Source organism: Equus quagga, chromosome 13, assembly GCF_021613505.1.
Source record: "Equus quagga isolate Etosha38 chromosome 13, UCLA_HA_Equagga_1.0, whole genome shotgun sequence".
Classification (NCBI taxonomy): Eukaryota; Metazoa; Chordata; class Mammalia; order Perissodactyla; family Equidae; genus Equus; species Equus quagga.
Genome location: NC_060279.1, coordinates 92,587,968 through 92,607,611, shown reverse-complemented (window position 1 = coordinate 92,607,611; position 19,644 = coordinate 92,587,968). Strand labels below are relative to the sequence as shown.

General features: G+C 41.9%; 1 protein-coding gene across 3 annotated transcripts in view; it reads left to right on the top strand.

Moving 5' to 3' along the window:
* Positions 1–16,477, top strand: part of LOC124249478 (very-long-chain 3-oxoacyl-CoA reductase-B-like) — a 21,121-nt gene extending 4,644 nt beyond the window's left edge. The window contains exons 4-11 of one of the 3 annotated variants that reach the window (XM_046680463.1): positions 326–436; positions 592–659; positions 14,034–14,078; positions 14,307–14,341; positions 14,563–14,644; positions 15,109–15,174; positions 15,709–15,849; positions 16,017–16,476. In XM_046680463.1, the coding sequence (XP_046536419.1) occupies positions 326–436; positions 592–659; positions 14,034–14,078; positions 14,307–14,341; positions 14,563–14,644; positions 15,109–15,174; positions 15,709–15,849; positions 16,017–16,121 (653 nt within the window). In that variant the 3' untranslated portion in view covers positions 16,122–16,476. Of the gene's footprint in view, positions 1–325; positions 437–591; positions 660–14,033; positions 14,079–14,306; positions 14,342–14,562; positions 14,645–15,108; positions 15,175–15,708; positions 15,850–16,016 lie in introns of all 3 variants that reach the window. The other 2 variants (XM_046680465.1, XM_046680464.1) reach the window with 2 other exon arrangements.
* Positions 16,478–19,644: the final 3,167 nt, after the last annotated feature.

The following is a 19,644-nucleotide window of genomic DNA, read 5'->3' as shown; positions in this document are numbered from 1 at the left end:
GGGGGCGTGGCCAGGGCGCGAGTGGGGCGTGGCCAGCGCAGGCGGGGGCGTGGTCAGGGGCGGGGCGTGGCCGGGGTGTGGTCTGGGCGGGGGCGTGGCCGGGGCCCCCCGTGGTCGGGGGCGCGGCCATGGCGGAGGCGGGGGCGTGGTCGGGGCGTGGCCATCGCGGGGCGGGGGCGTGGTCGGGGCGTGGCCATGGCGGAGGCGGGGGCCTGGGAAGGCATGGGGCAGAGGCTTGGGCTGGACAGGCACAGGGATGGGGTTGGGCCAGAGGTGGGACTGGATTCCAGCTGAGGGTCTGGCTCCCGCTGTCCCCGCTTCCCAGAGCGGCTTCATGGCAGGATCACACGAGTCATCCAGGCCGACTTCACCGGGGGCCTGGAGATCTACGGCGCCATCGAGGCAGGACTGAAGGACCTGGAGATCGGAGTGTTGGGTAAGTCCCCGTGCCTGCTCGGGGGCAGCCCTGTCCTCCACTGCCCCCAAGCTCACCGTGACCTGGGACCCTTTTGTGGTGGCCCTTCCTCTGCCCCGACCTGGTCTCCCTGGGCCTGTTGGAGTGACTCAGACAATTTGTCCCCTCTCGCTCAGTGAACAATGTGGGCATGCTGTATACACCTGGCTTCAAGAAACTGCTCGACTGTGACAACGTCGCCAAAGTGAGTGAAACCGAGGACAGGACTGGCCTGCCCAGCCCCTCCTCTCACGCTACTGCCCTCTGTTGGAAAACTCACGCAGTGCGCTACCCGTGTTAGAACAAGGTACTCTATTGCCTTCCGCGGGAAAATTGTCTTAAAACCTACAAATCTTATGATGTCTAGGACGTGAAGGCGGTCTCGTTCGATGGGGCGCCCTTGTGCAGTGCCCAACCGGCACGACTGTTCAAGTTGAGCCTGCTTCTGCCCTTTCCTATTCCCTGGTGCTCACTAAGGGGACCCACGTGGGAAAGGGGGACCCACATGAGAAAACCAGTGCCTGCCTTGTGGAGCGTGTGGCTTTCTAAATTTTTATTTGGGATCATTCTTGAGCCCACGGCTTCTTTTCTCTTAATCACCTGTGCACATAGCCCCATGGTACTTCTTAGGAGAGGCCAGTAGTCACCTGGACCTCAGTTTCTGCTGCCAACCTCTGTTGTTAAATTAATTGTTTTCTTTGTCTTTTAAATTATATCAAAGTTATAAAGAGTCAAATAGTTCTACAAGGGTTGTTGAAGAAAACGGCATACGCCATTCTCATCTCCTATTCCACAGAGCAGGGTTTCTCAACATCCACCCTGCTGACATTTGGGCTCATGGTTCCTTGTCGTGGGGGCTCTCTTGTGCCCTGTAGGCTGTTCAGCAGCATCCCTGGCCTCTACCCACCACATGGCAACAGCATCCGCCCTCCAGCTGTGATAACAGAAAATGGCTCCACTCACGCCCGAATATCCCCTGGGGAGAAAACCCCACCCGGCTGAGAACCACTGCCCTGGAAGCTACCGCTTTCAACCTGAAAAAGTATATAATTCATCCTTTCAAATAATCCTGTTTAGAGGGTACATCTTGATTTCTCAGCTTTAGCCCTTATCTAGTGACTACCCCCAGCGGAAGAGGAGGATTATTTCTGGTTCGCAGACACCGGTGCCACCACCACAAACACACACCCAGGCCTCCCATCCCCCAGGATAATGTTTCATAGGTGTGGCTGCAGAATCACATTACTGTGCATTTGAAAATGCTGTCCACGGTGGCGCCATGTAGTTTTCCTTTCTATAACAACTTTTTATTCTCCCTGGAGTTAGTGATTGCCTCGATTTTTCATCTGCTTGGATTGCTATGTGCTTATCACTACTTCAACTCCGAATTGTAATACAAAAATATAAAAATGTTCCAGGCAATTTCATCTTCTTGAAGGACTCTCCAAGAGCCTTCTGTCCTGCTCCAGTCTGGACTGGTTACCCTCTGTGTCACAAATCCTGGGACCTCTCTTTATCTTTCTCCTAGGAAGCCCCTATTTTCTCTATCACATGTTATAGCTTTCTTCGGTTTACTCCCTCATTTTGTTGGAGCATGTCCTCCAGTAGCATTCTGAGAAAGGGTGCATGGATGGTAAAAATTTCAGCTCTGTTTTCTATCAGTTACGCAACTTTGCATACATGACTTCATTTCTCTGAGCCTCAGTTTCATGTCTATAAAATGAAAATAAATATTTTTGCTGGACTCACAGAGCTGTTATGACAATGGAATGAAATAATGAACATAAATCTAAGTTGCGCACTCCATCAATGTTGACTATTACTATTAGACATAGACAAAACAGAAGATCAGGGTGGTTTTTAAATTTTAAATATTATTATTTCAAGAGGAAAACATATGCTCATTTTATAAAACGTAACGAGAGGGTAGCTGGGTATTCTGCTTCTGGTATTAGAGGAAGTTGTTGGAGGCTAACGCTGTGAATGAGAACCATTAGGAAAGCGGGATACAATGTTATAAAAAATAACTGGAGACATCACAGAGCTAGGAAGGCAATGAAGAACCTAGCACCAAGATTTGAGGGAGGAGAGAACCCAAGAAGGGAATTTGACATTTGGAGCAAAATTTCACTTCAAGGTGGCTCAGAGTTTAAGAACCGAAGCACAGCTTTCAACCTACTCTTGCTCCAACGAATAATGTAGTTCAAAGCTTTGGGAAATATCCCAAGTTTTAAGATGGTACCCTGAGAAACTATCAATTAGGAGTTGGGGTAAAGTAGAATAAACTAGGTTGCATGGGAACTGAAACAGAGTTTCCAGTGAATTCCATTCCCGTCGGGATTAATGTGACCTGACATTTCAGCGCCCCCTAGTTTAGCTGGCTGGAAGCACAAGAAACCAACACATCATCTTTAGACGAAAACAATATAGTTTAGAGCCTCAAATTAGCCATACGATTTTTTTTGTATTAAATATCCAGCACTCGACAAAATATAACCAGGAATCTTAGGAGAAAAATCATGACAGAAAACAAAATAAATAATACATCATGTAAATTAGTCCACATGTGACCAAGATAATGGAAATATCAGCATAGATTTTTTTTTAAAAAAATTGTGGTAAGCTTTATATAATATCCAAACAGAAACTCTGGACCTATTAACCCATAACTCCTCATTCTTCCCTACTCCCAACCCCTGGTAACCTCTCTTCTCCTTTCTGTCTCTATGAATTTGCTGATTCTAGATACCAGTGGGATCCTAGAATATTTTTCCTTTTGTGTCTGGCTTATTTCACTCAGCATAATGTTTTCCATTTCATCCCTGTTGTAGCAAGTATCACAACTTCATTCCTTTATTTTCTTTATTTTTTAATTGTGACAAATAGACATAAAATTGGCCATTTTTACATTTATTTACATGGACAGGTCAGTGGCATTTTGTACACTCACATTGTTGTGAAACCATCACCACCATCCACCTCCAGAACTTTTTCAATACCTCCCCCTTCTTCCCTAGCTCCGGCTCCTGGAAGCCACCATTCTAATTTCTGTCTCTGTGAATGTGACTACACTATGTACCTCGGATAAGTGGAATCGTACAGTATCTGTCCTTTTGTGCCTGACATTTCATTTAGCATAATATTTTCAAGGCTTATCCCTGTTGTAGCATGTATCACAATTTCCTTCCTTTTGAAGGCTGAGTAGTATTCTCTTGTATGGATACACCACAATTTGTTGATCCAGTCTTCCATTGATGGGCACTCTGGTTGTTTCCACCTTTGGGCTGTTATGAATAATGCTGCTATGCACATTGGGGTACAAATATCTGTTTGTGTCCTTGCTTTTAATTCTTTGGGGCCTATACCCAGAAGTGGAAATGATGCATGCAAGATTGGTTTGGCTATTCAGGGTCTCTTGAGATTCCCTATGAATTTTAGGGTGAGTTTTTCTATTTCTGCAGAAAATGCTCTTTGGATTTTGATAGAGATTGCGTTGAATCTGTAGATCGCTTTGGGTAGTAATGACGTCTTAGCAGTATGAAATCTTCCAAACCATGACCGCGGGATGTCTTTCCAATTAATTATCTCTTCTCTAATGTCTTTCAGTGATGTTTTGTGGTTTTCTGTATATGAGTCTTTCCTCCTTGGTTAAGTTGATTCCTAAGTATATTTATTCTTTTTGATGCTATCATAAATGGAATTGTTTTCATAACTTCCCTTTCGGATGGTTCGTCATTAGTGTATAGAAACACAACTAATTTTTCAATGTTGATTTTTGTATCCTGCTGCTTTGTGAATTCACTTTATAGTTCTCACATTTTTTTGCGTGAAATCTTAAGGATTTTCCACATATAAGATCATGTGCAAACAGATAACTTTGCTTCTTCCTTTCCAATTTGGATGCCTTTGTTTTTTTTTTCTTGCCTGATTGCTCTGGCTAGAACTTCCCATACTATGTTGAATAGAAACAGCAAAAAGCAGAAAATGCTTTCAGTATTTCATCATTGGGTATGATGTTAGCTGTGGGCTTTTCGTATGTTTGTTATTCGTATCTTTATTATGTTGAAGTAGTTTCCTTTTATTCCTAATTTGTTGAGTGTTTTAATCATGAAAGAGTGTTGAATTTTGTCAAATGCTTTTTCTACATCAATTGAGATGATCCTGTGACTTTTCCCCTTTATTCCATTAATGTGTTGTATTACACTGATCAATTTTCATATGTTGAACCATCTTTGCATTCCAGGAGTAAATCCCACTGGGTCATGGTGTATCCTTTTAATATGCTGATGAAATCAGTTTGCTAGTATTTTGTTGAGGATTTTTTGTGTGAATGTTTATAGGGGATCTCAGTCTGTTGATTTCTTTTCCTCTGATGTCTTTGTCTGACTTTGGTGTCGGGGCAATGCTGGGCTTACAGAAGTTAGGAAGTATTCTCTCCTCTTCAATTTGTTGGAAGAGTTTGTGAAGGGTTGGCATTAGCTCTTTAAATGTTTGGTAGAATTCATCAGTGAAGCCGTCTGTCCAGGGATTTTCTTTCTTGGGAAATTTTTGATTACTGGCTACTGATTCAATCTCCTTACTACTTACGAGTCTATCCAGATTTTCTGTTTCTTCCTGATTCACTTTTAGTAGGTTTCGTATTTCTAGGAATTTGTCCATTTTACCTAGATTATCCAATTTTTTGGCGTGCAGTTGTCTGTAGTGCTCTCTTATCATCTTTTTTGCTTCTGTAGAATCGGTAGTAATGTCCCACTTTTGTTTCTGATTTTATTAATTTCAATGTTTTTTCTTTTTCTCTTAGTCAGTCTAGATAAATGTCAATTCTGTTAACCCTTTCAAAGAAGCAACTTCCGGTTTCACTGATTTTCTTTGTTATTTTTCTATTCTCTCTTTTATTTTTCTCTGCTCTAATCTTTATTATTTATTTTATTCTGTTAGCTCTGGGTTTAGTTTGTTATTTTTTTTCCTACTTCCTGAAGGTATAGAGTTGTCGATTTGAGATATTTTTTTCTTTTAACGGAAGTATTTACAGCTATAAGTTTCCCCCTTAGCACTGCTTTCCCTGCATCCTGTAAGTTTTGCTATGTTGTGTTTTTATTTTCATTTTTATTTGTCTCTAAATATTTTTTTAATTTCCTTTGTGATTTCTTTTTTGACTCATTGGCGTTTAAGAATTGTAGAAGTTCAATATGTATTATGGATATTAATCCCTTATCAAATGTATTATTTGCAAACATTCTCTGCCATTTTGTGAGTTGCCATTTTACTCCATTGATAGTGTCTTTTAATGTACAAAACATTTTAATTTTGATGAAGTACAGTTTATCTATTTTTCTTTGGTTGTGGTGCTTTTGGTGTCATATCCAAGAAATCATTGCCAAACTCAGTGTCATGAAGCTTTTCCCCTATGTTTTCTTTCAAAAGTTTTGTAATTTTGGCTCTTACCTTTAGAGCTTTGATCCATTTTGAGGTTTTTGTATGTAGTGTTTTGCTTCATATATTTTGGGGCTCTGTTGTTAGGTCTGTATATATTTATAATTGTTATATCTTCTTGCTGCATTGAACTTTTAAAAAATGTAATGCCCTGGGGCTGTCCCAGTGGTGCAGCAGTTAAGTTTGCACATTCTCTGTCAGTGACCTGGGGTTCACCAGTTCAGATCCCAGGTTTGGACATGGCACCGCTTATCAAGCCATGCTGTGGCAGGCATCCCACATATAAAGTAGAGGAAGATGGGCACAGATGTTAGCTCAGGGCCAGTCTTCCTCAGCAAAAAGAGGAGGATTGGCAGCAGATGTTAGCTCAGGGCTAATCTTTCTGGAAAAAAAAATATATATGTATAATGCCCTTCTTTTTTTTTGTATTGTTTTTGAAACTTAGTGTCTATTTTTTCTGACATATTTATAGCCACCCGAGTTCTCTTTCCATCACTGTTTTCATGGGCTATCTTTTTTCTAATTTTTTACTTTAAATGTCTCTGTGTCTTTGTATCTAAAGTGAATATCTTGTAGACACATATAGTTGGGTGACGTTTTTAAGCCCAATATGTCGATTTCTGTCTTTTAATAGAAGCGTTTAATCCATTTGTAAAAAGTGATTATTGATAAGAAGAGATTTGCTTCTGCCATTTGGCTGTTTCTTCTCTGTATGTCTTAATTTCCCCTCTATTCCTAATAACTTTTTTATTTAGTTGAATTTTTGTAGTGTACCATTTTGATTTCCTTCTTCTTTCCTTTTCTGTGTGTTTTCAAAGTTATTTTCTTAGTAGTTACCTTGGGTATTACAGTTAACATCTTAAACTTATAACAAACTAGTTTTAATAATACCAACTTATTTTCAGTTGTGTACAAACACTCTGCTCCTATGCATACTCTCCCTCCTTGTTTGTACTGTTGTTGTCACATCTTCATACATTGTGTGTCCATTAACATAGATAATACAAATTTCCAATGATTACTTTATACATTTGCCTTTTCAATAATGCTGAAAAGACAGGAGTAACAAACCAAAAGTAAAACAGTGGTGGGTTTTCTACTTACCTATGTAGTTATCTTAATCTGTTTCTTTATTTCTTCTTATGGCTTTGATTATTTTCTAGTTTTTGATTATTTTCAAACTGAAGGACTCCCTTTAGCATTTCTTGTTAGAGCAGGTCTACAGATAATGATTTCCCTTAGCTTTTGTTTATTTGGAAATGTCTTCATTTTCCCCTCATTCTTGAAGGATAATTTTGCTGGACATCGAATTCTTGGTTTTTTGGACGGATTTTGTGCTTTTGTTTTTTAGGACCTTAAATCTGTTATCCCACTGCTTTCTGGCCTCTGTGGTTTCTGATGAGAAGTTAATTCTATTCGTTTATGATGAGGACGTCTTTCTTGCTGCCTTCAAAATTCTCTTTGGGTTTCGACAGTTTGACTACAGTGTGTCTTGGTGTGGATCTCCTTGAGTTTATCCTGCTTGGTGTTTGTTGAGCTTCTTCGATATGTATGTTTCATCAGATTTGAGAAGTTTTCAGTCATTATTATATTAATATAATATAATATAATATAATATAATAATATTATATTATATATATTATATATTATTATTATATGATGTGTATAATGCTGTTTGATGATGTCTGACAGGTTCCGCAGACTCTGTTCATTTTTCTTCTTCTTTTCTTTCTCTTTTGTTCTTCCAGCCAGATACTTTCAATTCTCTTATCTTCAAGAATGCTGATCTTTTCTTCCACCCACTCAATTGTGCAGTTGAACACCCCCCTAGTGAATTTTTCATTTCAGTTATTGAACTTTTCAGCTGAAGAATTTCTGTTTGGTTCTTTTTTTTTTTTTTTTATAATTTCTCTCTCTTTGTTGAATTCTAATTTTGTTCATATATCATTTTTTAAACATCTCCATTAGTTCTTTTTCTATGGCTTTCTTTAACAAGTGGAGTATATTTAAGACAGTTGGCTTAACGTGTTTGACTAGTAATTCCAGTTCTGGGTTTTCTCAGGGATGGTTTCTGTGAAATTAATTTTTTGCTATGTATGGGCCACCCTTTCCTTTTTATTTGTATTTTTTGTTGTTGTTGAAAACTGGACATTCAGAGTATTAAAATATGTCAACTCTTGAAATCTGACTTCCTCACTCCTCAGAGGTTGCTGACTTCTGCTTACTGAGAAAAAGTCATTTGTGACTTTTTAAAAACTATTTTTGCAAAGTGTGTCTTCTTGTGGTGTGTGGTCACTGGAGTTTCTGTTCCATTATCTCTGGGATCATCCAGTGACCTGACAAATATTTCCTTAAGTGTCTGGCTCCAAAAGCAGAGGAGGGTAGTGTCTTTCTTATCTCTTTAAATCTTCTAATAGATACTGCCAGGGGAAGCCATTGCTTCTAAGATGGCCAAAGGCAAGGCAAGTGTCTGCACCCTTCCCTTAGGGAACCACCAGACCAACCAAAATGCATAAGCTCACAGTTTTGGAGGACAAGGTCCTCACTGCCCTCCCTGGTACTAGCCAGCTACTTCAGGAATGCAAGATGCTATTCCCAAAACCACAGTGGGGCTGAGAAGTAGAGGATGCTGGGTGTTCTGCCCACACCACTCACTTATGAAAGATCAGCAGCCTGTCCACGAAGCACTCCTCTGATCGTTATAAGTGTCCAGTCAGGTCCCAGAGTTCCAAAATAGTTCATTCCAATTATTCTTTCCAGCTCAATAGTTGCTTTGATGGAAGAAATGACCCCTAGCACTTCCTGCTCTGCCATTTTGTGTTGTCTTGTTCAGCATAGATTTTAAAATAACTGTGATTAATATATTCAACATACTAAAAATCACAACAGAGAATTTACTCAGAAAACTGGAAATTTAGAAAATTCAAATTCTAGGATTGAAAAATGCATTTATTGAAAAGCAACTTTATGGATAGATTTCATAATGAAGCAGACACAGTTGAAGAGAGAATTGGAGAAGCGGAAGTAAGGACAGAAGTAGATACTCAGGCACTCGCCTGGAGAGGCAAGAGGATAGAAACATGGAAAGGGATAAGAGATATGTGAAGTATTGTGAAAATGCCCAATATGTGTGTAACTGGAGTCCCATAATACAAAAAGGAGTAAATAGGCATGATGTAAATATTAAAAACATAATGGCTAAATATTGTGCAGTACTGACAGAAGACATCAAGCACAAATCAAATTCCAGGATCACTATGACCACCAATGCAATTGCATAGAAACTTTCAAAGCAGGATTTAGAAAGTAAAAAATTTGAGCTGAAAGATGAATAAAATTGAGAAAATTCTGCAAGATTGATCAGGAAAAGAGAGAGAGAGAGAGAAGGCACAGATAAGTAATGCCAGAAATGAAAATGAGGGGCCAGCCTGGTGGCATAGCAGTTAAGTTCTCATGTTCCACTTCAGTGGCCCGGGGTTTGCCGGTTCATATTCTGGGTGTAGGCATGGCACCATTTGGCACGCCATGCTGTGATAGGCATCCCATGTGTAAAGTAGAGGAAGATGGGCATGGATCTTAGCTCAGGGCCAGTCTTCCTCAGCAAAAAGAGGAGGATTGGCAGCAGTTAGCTCAGGGCTAATCTTCCTCAAAAAAAAAAAAAAAGAAATGAAAATGAGGATATCCTTGGCGATATCAAAACTGTAAGAAGATCCTACTAAGATATAATGGCAAAAATTTGAAATTTTAGATTACTGGAGCTATTTCCTAGAAAACACAATGTATACAAAAACGAAAAGAAATAGAATATCTGACTAGTGCTATATCTTTAAAGAAATTGAACCCATCATGTAAAAGCTCCTTACAATAGTGTTTACTCTTGGAGGGGTAGTGTGTGGAAGGGTACGTGGGTGGGGGCTCCTCGGGAGCTGTTAATTCTGTTTTTCTAAATCTGGATGCTGGTCACATAGCTGTATCCAGTTTGTGAAAATTCATTGAGCTCTACATCTATGGTGTGGGCACATTTCAGCATCCATGCTATTCTTCAATAGCAAGTTTAAAAAGATGAAACCTTCCTGTAAGTAAAAGCTCCAGGCCCTGATGTCTTTATCCGTGAGCTACTGAATATTTAAGCACAAAGTAAAAACAATCTCATCTAAACTCTTTCAAAGACTAGAAAAAGAGTATGCACTTTCTGCCTCATTTTATGAGGGCATACAACCATCATACCCACTCCCAATAAGGAAATTACAAGGAAGAAAAAATTAGAGCCTAATTTCCTTCAGGAACATAAATGCAAATATCCTAGACCAAATAATTAGCTCACCAAGCCTGTGATATATAAAAAGAATTAAATATCACGATCAAATGAGCTTTATTCCAAGAGTGCAAGGATAATTCAGAATTTGAAAATCTATCTGTATACTTCACCATATTAATAGAAAAAAGGGAGAAAAACCACATGATTATCTGCATAGATACAGAGAAAGTAAGAGTCAATTGCTGAGAGTTAATGTATGTTCATTACTTTTTAAAAAGCAACTAGGAATAGAAGAAAACTGCCTTAATCTGGCAAACAATCCTCAAAGAACCTGCAACTAGCATCATACCGAATGGTGAAATGTTGAATGCTTTTTCCATGAGGTTGGGAACAAGACAAGGAAGTCTGCTATGACCTCTCTATTTAATATTTTATGGGAGATCAAAGTTATAAGGCTAAGAAAGGAAGAAGTACAATTGTCATTATTTGCAGATGATAAGACTTTCTATGTAGAAAACCCAGAAGAATTTATTTATTAATCAACTCAGCAAATTTTATGTCTATATATCAGTAATGAACAGCTAGAAAGTAATTTCTTTTTTTTTTTTTTGAGGAAGATTAGCCCTGAGCTAACATCTGCTGCCAATCCTCCTCTTTTTGCTGAGGAAGACTGGCCCTGAGCTCACATCCGTGTCCATCTTCCTCTACTTTATATGTGCGATGCCTGCCAAGCGGTGCCATGTCTTCACCCGGGATCCGAACTGGTGAACCCCAGGCCGCCAAAGCAGAACGTGCTCACTTAACCACTGCACCACCAGGCCAGTCCCTCAAAAGTAATTTCTTGGGCCAGCCCCAGTGACCTAGTGGTTAAGTTCAGCATGCTCCACTTCAGTGGCCCGGGTTCACTTCCCAGGCACAGAACTACACCACTCACCCGTCAGTGGCCATGCTGCGGTGGCATCCCACATACGAAAAGAGGAAGATGGGCAGCGAATGTTAGCTCAGGGCAAAGCTTCCTCAACAACAACAACAAAAAGTAATTTTTTTAAGAGGCAAGATTTATCATGGCAGTAAGGACATCCAATATCTAGGCATTAATCTGAAATAAAATATGTAAGACCACCTTTCCTTACAGAAAACTATAAAACATCACTAAGAGAAATTTTAAAAGACCTAAATTAAAAGAGGGGCATACTTAGTACCTCTATTGTAGGCAATATGCATCAATTGGCAGGTTCAGTGTGTAAAGAAACTCTCACTGAATTCGGGGCTATCCTAGACAAATTCCCAGCAGATTCTTTAGTGTAAATTGAGAATGCAAAGGGCCAAGAACATCTTGAAGAAAAGTTCTACCAGATGACAAGAATTATTATGAAGCTACAGTAAATAAGACGGTGTGACACTGGTACAATGATAGAGAAATAGAAGAGTGGAGCAGAAGAGAGTCCAGAAATAGACTCCCACATATATGGACATCGAAATTATAGCAAGACTGTATTACAGATCAGTGAGGGGGAAGAGGCTCTGTCAATCAATCAAAGTGGATGTGGGCATCTGGGAAAAAGGGAAACTTGTTGCCTACCTCACACCCTACCCAGAAGTCATTTCCTCTTGGATCATGGATCTGACTACGAACTCAGACTGGTGAGGCATAGAAACATTTAGGTAACTTATGAGAATGTCTTCACGACCATGGAGCAGGGAAATATTTGTCTTTTTTTCCCTGGCTTTATCGTGATATAACTGACATATAACAATGTGTAAGTTTAGGGTGTACGACATGATGATTTGATACACATATATATTGTGAAATGGTGACCACAATAAGGTTAGTTAACACACCTGTCACCTCACATAATTACAGTTGGGAAATATTTCTTTTCTTTTCTTTTCTTTTTTGAGGCAGATTAGCCCTGAGCTAACATCTGCTGCCAATCCTCCTCTTTTTGCCGAGGAAGACTGGCCCTGAGCTAACATCTATGCCCATCTTCCTCTACTTTATATGTGGGACGCCTACCACAGCATAGTGTGCCAAGTGGTGCCATGTCTGCACCCGGGTTCCAAACCGGCGAACCCTGGGCCACTGAAGTGGAACGTGCGCACTTAACCACTGCGCCACCAGGCTGGCCTGGGAAATAGTTCTTAAACAGAAAACAAAAAGCATAAGCCATGAAGGAAGGGATCAGAAAACTGGATTACGTTAATATTAAGAGCTCTTGTTCATTCAAAGTCACAAACAAGCGAGTGAAGGCACAAGCCACAGAGTGGGAGGAGATATTTGCAGTGCAAGTAACCACCAAGGGGCTTGTATTTAGAATTTACATATATTAATATGTCATATACAAGTTATATATATTAATATATCATATATAAATATATTATTTATATTATATATTATATTAATATATATTATATTATTATATTATGTTATATATTATATATGTTATATAAATCTTTTTAAAGTACAAACAACCCAGTTAAAGAAGGGGAATCAGATTTGAATAGCCACCCTACAAAAGAGGAAATCCAAGAGATCAGTGAACACATGAAAATGTATTCAGCCTCATTCTTATTAGGGAGCTCCAAATTCAAGCCAGAATGAGATACAGCTACACAGCCACTAAAAAGTTTAACCCTAAAAGTACTGACGATACTATGTGTTGCTGGGGATGTGGAACAACCGGAATTCTTAAGCTTTGCTCGTGAGAATATAAATTTGGACGATTTGGGGAAATTGTTTTGCAATACCGCCTAAGATTGGAAATAGGCATACACGAGCATCCCTCCATTTCACTCCTGGTGGTGTGTGAGTGCGCAGGTGCTCCAAAAGACACATTCGAGAGTGTTCCTAGATAAATTATCTATGATAGCCCCAGACTGGACCCAACCTAAATGTCAGTCAGTAGTCGATGAGATATATAAATATAAATATAAATATAAATATATAAATAAAGCATGCTGTATTCATCGAGTGGAAAATTACAGCAATGAACATGAATGCACTTCTGCTACACACGACATGGATGAATCTTACAAACAAAATGTTTAGCAGACGAAGCCAGAGATAAAACGGTACATACTGTATGACTCTGCTTATATGAAGGTCAGAACCAGACAAAACTATTCTAGAGCGTATTAGAGGTCAGGATAGTGGGTAACCCAGGGGGAGGCAAGGACAGTGACTACAGGGGGAAATCTGGAAAAGTGTCAATACTTTATTTCTTCCTACTTCACCTTTCACAAGTAGGCATGTATTTTGGGGATTATTCTAATCAGAATAAATCGCTGGCCCATTCTTTTTTATTATTATTATTTTTATTTAAAGACTGGCCCTGAGCTAACATCTGTTGCCAATCTTCTTTTTGTTTTTTCTTCTTCTTCTCCCCAAAGTCCCCCAGTACATGGTTGTATATTTGAGTTGTAGGTCCTTCTAGTTCTTCTGTGTGGGACGCGGCCTCAGCATGGCCTGATGACCTGTGCCATGTCCACGCCCAGAATCCAAACCAGGGAAACCCTAGGCCACTGAAGCGGGCGCGTGAACTTAACCACTCGCCACGGGGTGACCCCATGACCCATTCTTTTTACTTGCGGCCCAGCGATCCATCCATTGGCTACACTGTATTTATTTAGTCACTCTGCTATTGATCAGCATTCAGGATGTTTCCTGTTCTGTGTGACTACAAAGAGTGTTGCGATGAATATTCACTGCCCACACGGGTGAGTATCTTGGAAAAGAATCAATTTCCGGAAGTGGAGTTGATGGGTCAAAGGGTACGTGCAGTAGGTGCTACTTTTACAAAATGTGTTAAAGTAAAACTAAGTTAGGAAATAAGAAAAGGTGGGCGCTGTGGCGGGGCTGGGGATGATTGGTTTTGTTTTCTTCCCCAGAGACTCTCGGATGTTGTAAACTGCAACGTGATGTCTGTGGTCCAGGTGAGTCTGGGCCAGGAGGCGCTGGGTCCACGGTCAGTGCAGCTCTGACTACTCTGGGTGGTCCCCAGCATCCCTCCACACCGGACCTGGCATGGAGAAGGTGCTAGGGGCTATTCCCTGAGGCTTGAAGGGAGCGGAGGGAGTGAACTGGAGGAGGGAGCAGGAGTCGTTGGGCGGGTGGAAGGATTGCAAAGGGAAAGGTGGAGTTTCCCCCACTCTTCTCTACAGATGACTGCAATTGTCCTGCCCCAGATGGTCGCCAGGTAAGAGGCAGTCTCTTTCTCTTCCACTCTGGATCCTCTCCCATCCAACCTCCAGGCTTTTTCCGTTCCCCGCTGGTCCCACCCACGTTTCCAACTCTTCTCTGTCCCTCTGAGGTTTCTCAGATGAGGGCTCGGGCTAAGGGGTGGCAGTGGGGGAATCACCTGGACCCTCTATTTCCGGTTGGCATTGATCACCTTCCAACAAATGCTTCCTCCTCCAGAGGCAAAGGCATCATCATCAACATCTCTTCGTTATCTGACAGGAGACCCTGTCCATTTTTAGCAGCGTATGCAGCCTCTAAGGTACCCAGACCCACAGACCCAGGGCGAGGGCTGTCCTGCCATTCTCGATTCCTGCTGTAGCCCTTCATTCTGGCATTGAAGGTTCTGGGGGAAAAGTCCTGAATGTGTGTATGTGTGAGACAGAGATGTGCCATCTGAATCTGGAGCTGTTCATAGGTCAGACAGACATCTGGGGCACAATCCAGTGGGCAAGCTAGATTTTTTGGTTTGTTTTTTAAGAGAAAGGGAGGCTGGGGTCAAGGGAGCACGTGAGGTGGGAAGGAGGTCGGGGAATTCAGAGACTGGCCTGGCTGGCGTGGAGGGTGCGTGTATGGGAACAGAGAGAGGGCTCAGAACACGCAAGCGCTCAGGTGTTAAGGTGAGGACTTGGGCCGCGAGGAGCGGGGCCTGCTGGATCCACGGACGGAGTGCTCTGCACAGGGACGGCTCTCGGTCCTGGGACCCTCCCTCTCCTTCCTCCACAGGCCTTTGTGCGAAGCTTCTCCCGGGCGGTGGGCGCAGAGTACTTCTCTCAGGGCGTCGGCGTACAGGTACCTGACTCCGCAGGGGCGGGGCTCAGAAGGCACGTGGCAGCTCAGAACGGGAGGGGCATGGACACGGGGTAGGAGCTAAGGGACAGTGGAGGCTTCTAGGAGCAGAGAGATGTCTGAAAGAGGATAGTGATTTGGAATAGCTGGAGTGACCAGAGCTCAGAGCTGTGGCTTTGCTTAGGGGGCGTGGTGTCGGGGGGCATGGTCTCTTGGAAGAGTGGCATGTAGGGGCGTGGTCTCCTGGGGCCGTGGCATTTACGGGCGTGGCCTCTTGGGGGCGTGGTTTCTGGGGTGGCATCTAGGGGCGTGGCCTCCTGGGGGCGTGGTGTCTAAGGGCCTGGTCTCTCCAGGCGTGGCATCTAGGGGCGTGGCATCCAGGGGGCGTGGCATCTTGGGGCGTGGTCTCAGGGCCGACACTCGGACCCACGTGGGACTGCAGCTAGAAGGCGAGCCTCTGGGATCCACAGAGAGGGCCTGGGAGGGTAGGCTGGGGTGGGAGGGGACTTCTTTTCTTTACCGGCTTCCTTCCTGCAGACAGTGAGCCCCTACACGGTTGCCACAAACATGACCCGTGACGTGAGCTTCGGAAAGAATGCCGAAGACTTTGCTCGGGAGGCGCTGGACACTCTTGGCCTCACCTCGCAAACGCCTGGTTGCCTGAGCCACGCTTTGCAGGTGCCTTCACGGGGCAATCACGGGCAGAGAGCTGGAGGGAACCTTCCCTGGCTCCGGTCCACTAGAGCGGAGAGACGTCCCGGGGAGGGGAGGTCCCCCACCCTGGGCTGGGGAGACAGGAGAGGAGATGGGGGCACATCCTGATCCCTGGTACCTCTCCTTCCCAGAGTTTCCTGCTGCCTCTGCTGCCCAGTTGGTTTTCTCTCTCGCGCTGGGGAGTGAAGTTGACATCTCTGTGGGCGAACAGGCTTAAGGAGAAGTTCGCGAATTAAAGGCATTGAAGAGGCGTGGCCGCTTGTCCATCCTCCCCCGCCCCCCAATCCCAGGCCAGAGCTGTCGTTGTTAGCAAAGATGTCCCACCCGGGAGAACAGACAGACAGGCAGGCCAATGGAACAGAACTGGACCCCCCGAACACCTGCACATTTGGTGACAACTGCAGATCTCAAACCTCTAATGGGAAGATGGAGTTTTCAATATGTGGCGTTTGGGGAAAAACAAAAAATATACATATAATTGTAGCGGTGATGGTTGCAAAATTTTGTGAATATCCTAAAAACCATTGAATTGTACACATTTAAAGGGTGAATTTTATGGTATGTGAATTATATCTCAATAAAAATAATTTTTAAAATGGAGACCCCCTAAGTATATGTATATATAATTAAATCCATTCCTCACACCATACACCTGCATAAACTCCAGATGAATCAGAAATCCTCATGTAAAAGAGAAACACGCAACTAGAAGTGTACACGAATGAATTCTTCTCCATCTTGGGAGTGGGAGAATGTTTCTAATTAATACTGAAAATTAAAAGCAACAACAAAAAGAATCGCTAATAAATATTGAACTATTAATGACTGCAGGCTGAATTCCTTAGGGAAAGTGTCTGAAGCTTCCTCTGAAATGCATTGAAAAGTGAGCTGAATTCACTTGTGGATAGTGGGATAGATGGAGCAGATAGAGATAAGACAAGTCTGGTAAAATGTTAGTAATACAACCTAAGTGGTAGATACACGCTTTTTCACTGTACACTTCTTTCAACTTTTCTATGTGTCTGAAAATTTTCATAATAAAATACTAGGGAAAATCCAGGAGCAATAAAATAAAATAAAAATAAAATAAAATAAAACTACTTAAGCAGATTTAGAAGTTACTTTAGAAAAGATGATTCCATGAGCAAAGTAAAAATGTGACCATCTCAGAGAAAATGTTTACAACTTATGCACAAAATGTGAATCTCCTTAATATATACAGAAAAGACTAGGGGCCGGCCCAGTGGCACAGCAGTTAAGTGCGTGCATTCCGCTTTGGTCGCCTGGGGTTCGCCAGTTCTGATCCCGGGTGTAGACATGGCACCACTTGGCATTCATGCTGTGGTAGGCATCCCACATGTAAAGTAGAGGAAGATGGGCATGGATGTTAGCTCAGGGCCCGTCTTCCTCAGCAAAAAAAAAAAAAAAAAAAAAAAGGAGGAGGAGGATTGGCAGCAGATGTTAGCTCAGAGCTAATCTTCCTCAAAAAGAAAGAAAAAGACTAAAAGCCCAATGTTTTAAAATGTGTAAAGGAGTGAAAAGACACTTCACAGAGATACAAACACAGACAGTCCTTAACTATATGAAACGATGCTCAACTTCACTGTCTTCTTGTTTGCATGGCTTCTGGAGAGAAGTCAGATGTAACTCTTGTCTTGGTTCCTCTCTAGGTAAAGTGTCTTTTTTTTTTTTTTTTTTTTTACATTTATCCTGCTTGGTGTTCTCTGAGCTTCCTGGATCTGTGGTTTGGTGTCTGACATTATTTGGGGGGAAGTTCTCAGTCATTCTTTCCAATATTTCTTCGGTTCCTTTCTCTCTTCCTTCTGGTGTTTCCCTTATGCACGTGTTACACTTTTGGTAGCCATCTTACAGTCCTTGGATATTCTGTTCTGTCCTGTTTTGTTTTTTTCAGTCTTTGTTCTCTTTGCTTTTCAGTTCTGGAAGTTTCTATTGAGATAGCCTGAAGCGCAGAGATTCTTTCCTCAGCTGTGCCTACTTAGCAAGTAAGCATCAAAGACATTCTTCATTTTTATTACAGTGGTTTTAATCTCTAGCATTTCTTCTTGGTTCTTTCCTAAGATTTCCATCTGTCTGCTTCCATTGCCCATCTGCCCTTGCACGCTGTCTCCGTTATCCATTGGAGCCCTTAATCATAGCGGTTTTAAATTCCCAGTCTGATAATTCCAACACCCCTGCCACGTCTGGCTCTGATTCTCGCTCTGTCTCTTCAAATTGTGGGTTTTTTTTTTGCCTTTTGGTATGCCTTGTAATTTTTTCTTGATAGCCGGACATGATGTACTGGGTAAAAGGAACTGAATAGGTGTGTCGTAACGTGGTGGTGAGGTGTGAGTTGGGGGGGGATGGTGCATTCTGTAGTCCCATGATTAGATCTCAGTCGTTTAGTAAGCCAGTGCCTCTAGATTGTGAACGTCACAAGTGTTTTTAATTTTTTTCTCTTTCTTAAGCGGGAGAGTGTGGCTAGTGTGGGCTGAGATTGGGCATTTCCCTTCCCTACACCCTGCTCTGTCAGAATCTGATAATATCCCAGAAGATTAGGCTCTGGGTCACTAGTCCCTCCAGGGCAGTCTTTGTTAAGAAGAGCAGAGTGCTTCTGATGAATTTCAAGATGCTTCTTTCCCCCGTCCCCCTGCCAGGAACACAAGGGGATTTTTCTCTGATATTTACTGTGGGAAGTGGCTTGAGGTCCTAGAGGTAAATCCCCAAATTGTGGAAAACTTCCTATGACTGGGTTCCCCTGGAGTTTTCAACTCTCACGCTTGTCCACACTGAGCCTCATCAATCACGGTGCCGGTTTCCCACCCCAGCACTGGTTCCCGCGGCAGTGTCTGCCCGCGAGTCTCTGCTCGGGAAAGTTGTTGTTGCCTGTATTTGCCTCTCCGTCTATCCAATCTTAGGGGCAGTGTTTCGCCCCGTGTCCTCATCTCTGTTCAGCTTTTTATTTGTTGTTAAGACGGAGTGGCAACTTCCAAGCTCCTTATATGTGAAACTGGAAACCAGAAGCTACCTAAAAAGGCCATATACACTTGGAAAGAATGTATATTCTGCAGCTGTTTGATCTACCGTTCTATATGTGTTGATCGTTCAAATTGATGAACTATACTGTTCAAATCTATGTTCTTTCTGAAATATACTTTTTGCTTCTTCTGTCAGTTACTGCATGAAGCATGTTAAAATTTCCAACTCTGATTGTGGGTTTGTCCACTTCTCCTTTTAGTTCTGTCAACTTTTGCTTTATGTTTTTGAGGATGTTATTAGGTGCATGCATGTTTAGGATTGTTGTATGGTCCTAATGAGCCCATCTTAAATTATGAACTGTCACTTTTTAACTCTCGTAATACTTCTATCTAAAGTCTGCTTTGATATTAATATAGCCACACCAGCTTTTTTCTTTCTTTTGGTTGCTGTTTGCTTTGTGCATCATCTGCATTTCTTTTATTTTAAATTCTTCTTTGATTTTATATTTAAAATGTGTTTCTAACAGAGTATATAAAAGGATCTTGTTTCTCATCCAGTCTGACAATATCTCCCTGTAACTAGGGTGTTTATTTTCATTTATATTTAATATACTTGGTAATACAGTTGTGTTTAAGATCACTGCGCTAGTGACCTATTGCTGTGTAACAAATCACCCCAAAATTTACTGGCTTGAGACAATAGCAATCATTTATTATCTCTCACTTTCTGCAGGTTAGGAATTCATTAGTGGCTCATCTATATGATAGTTCAAAATTCGCTACA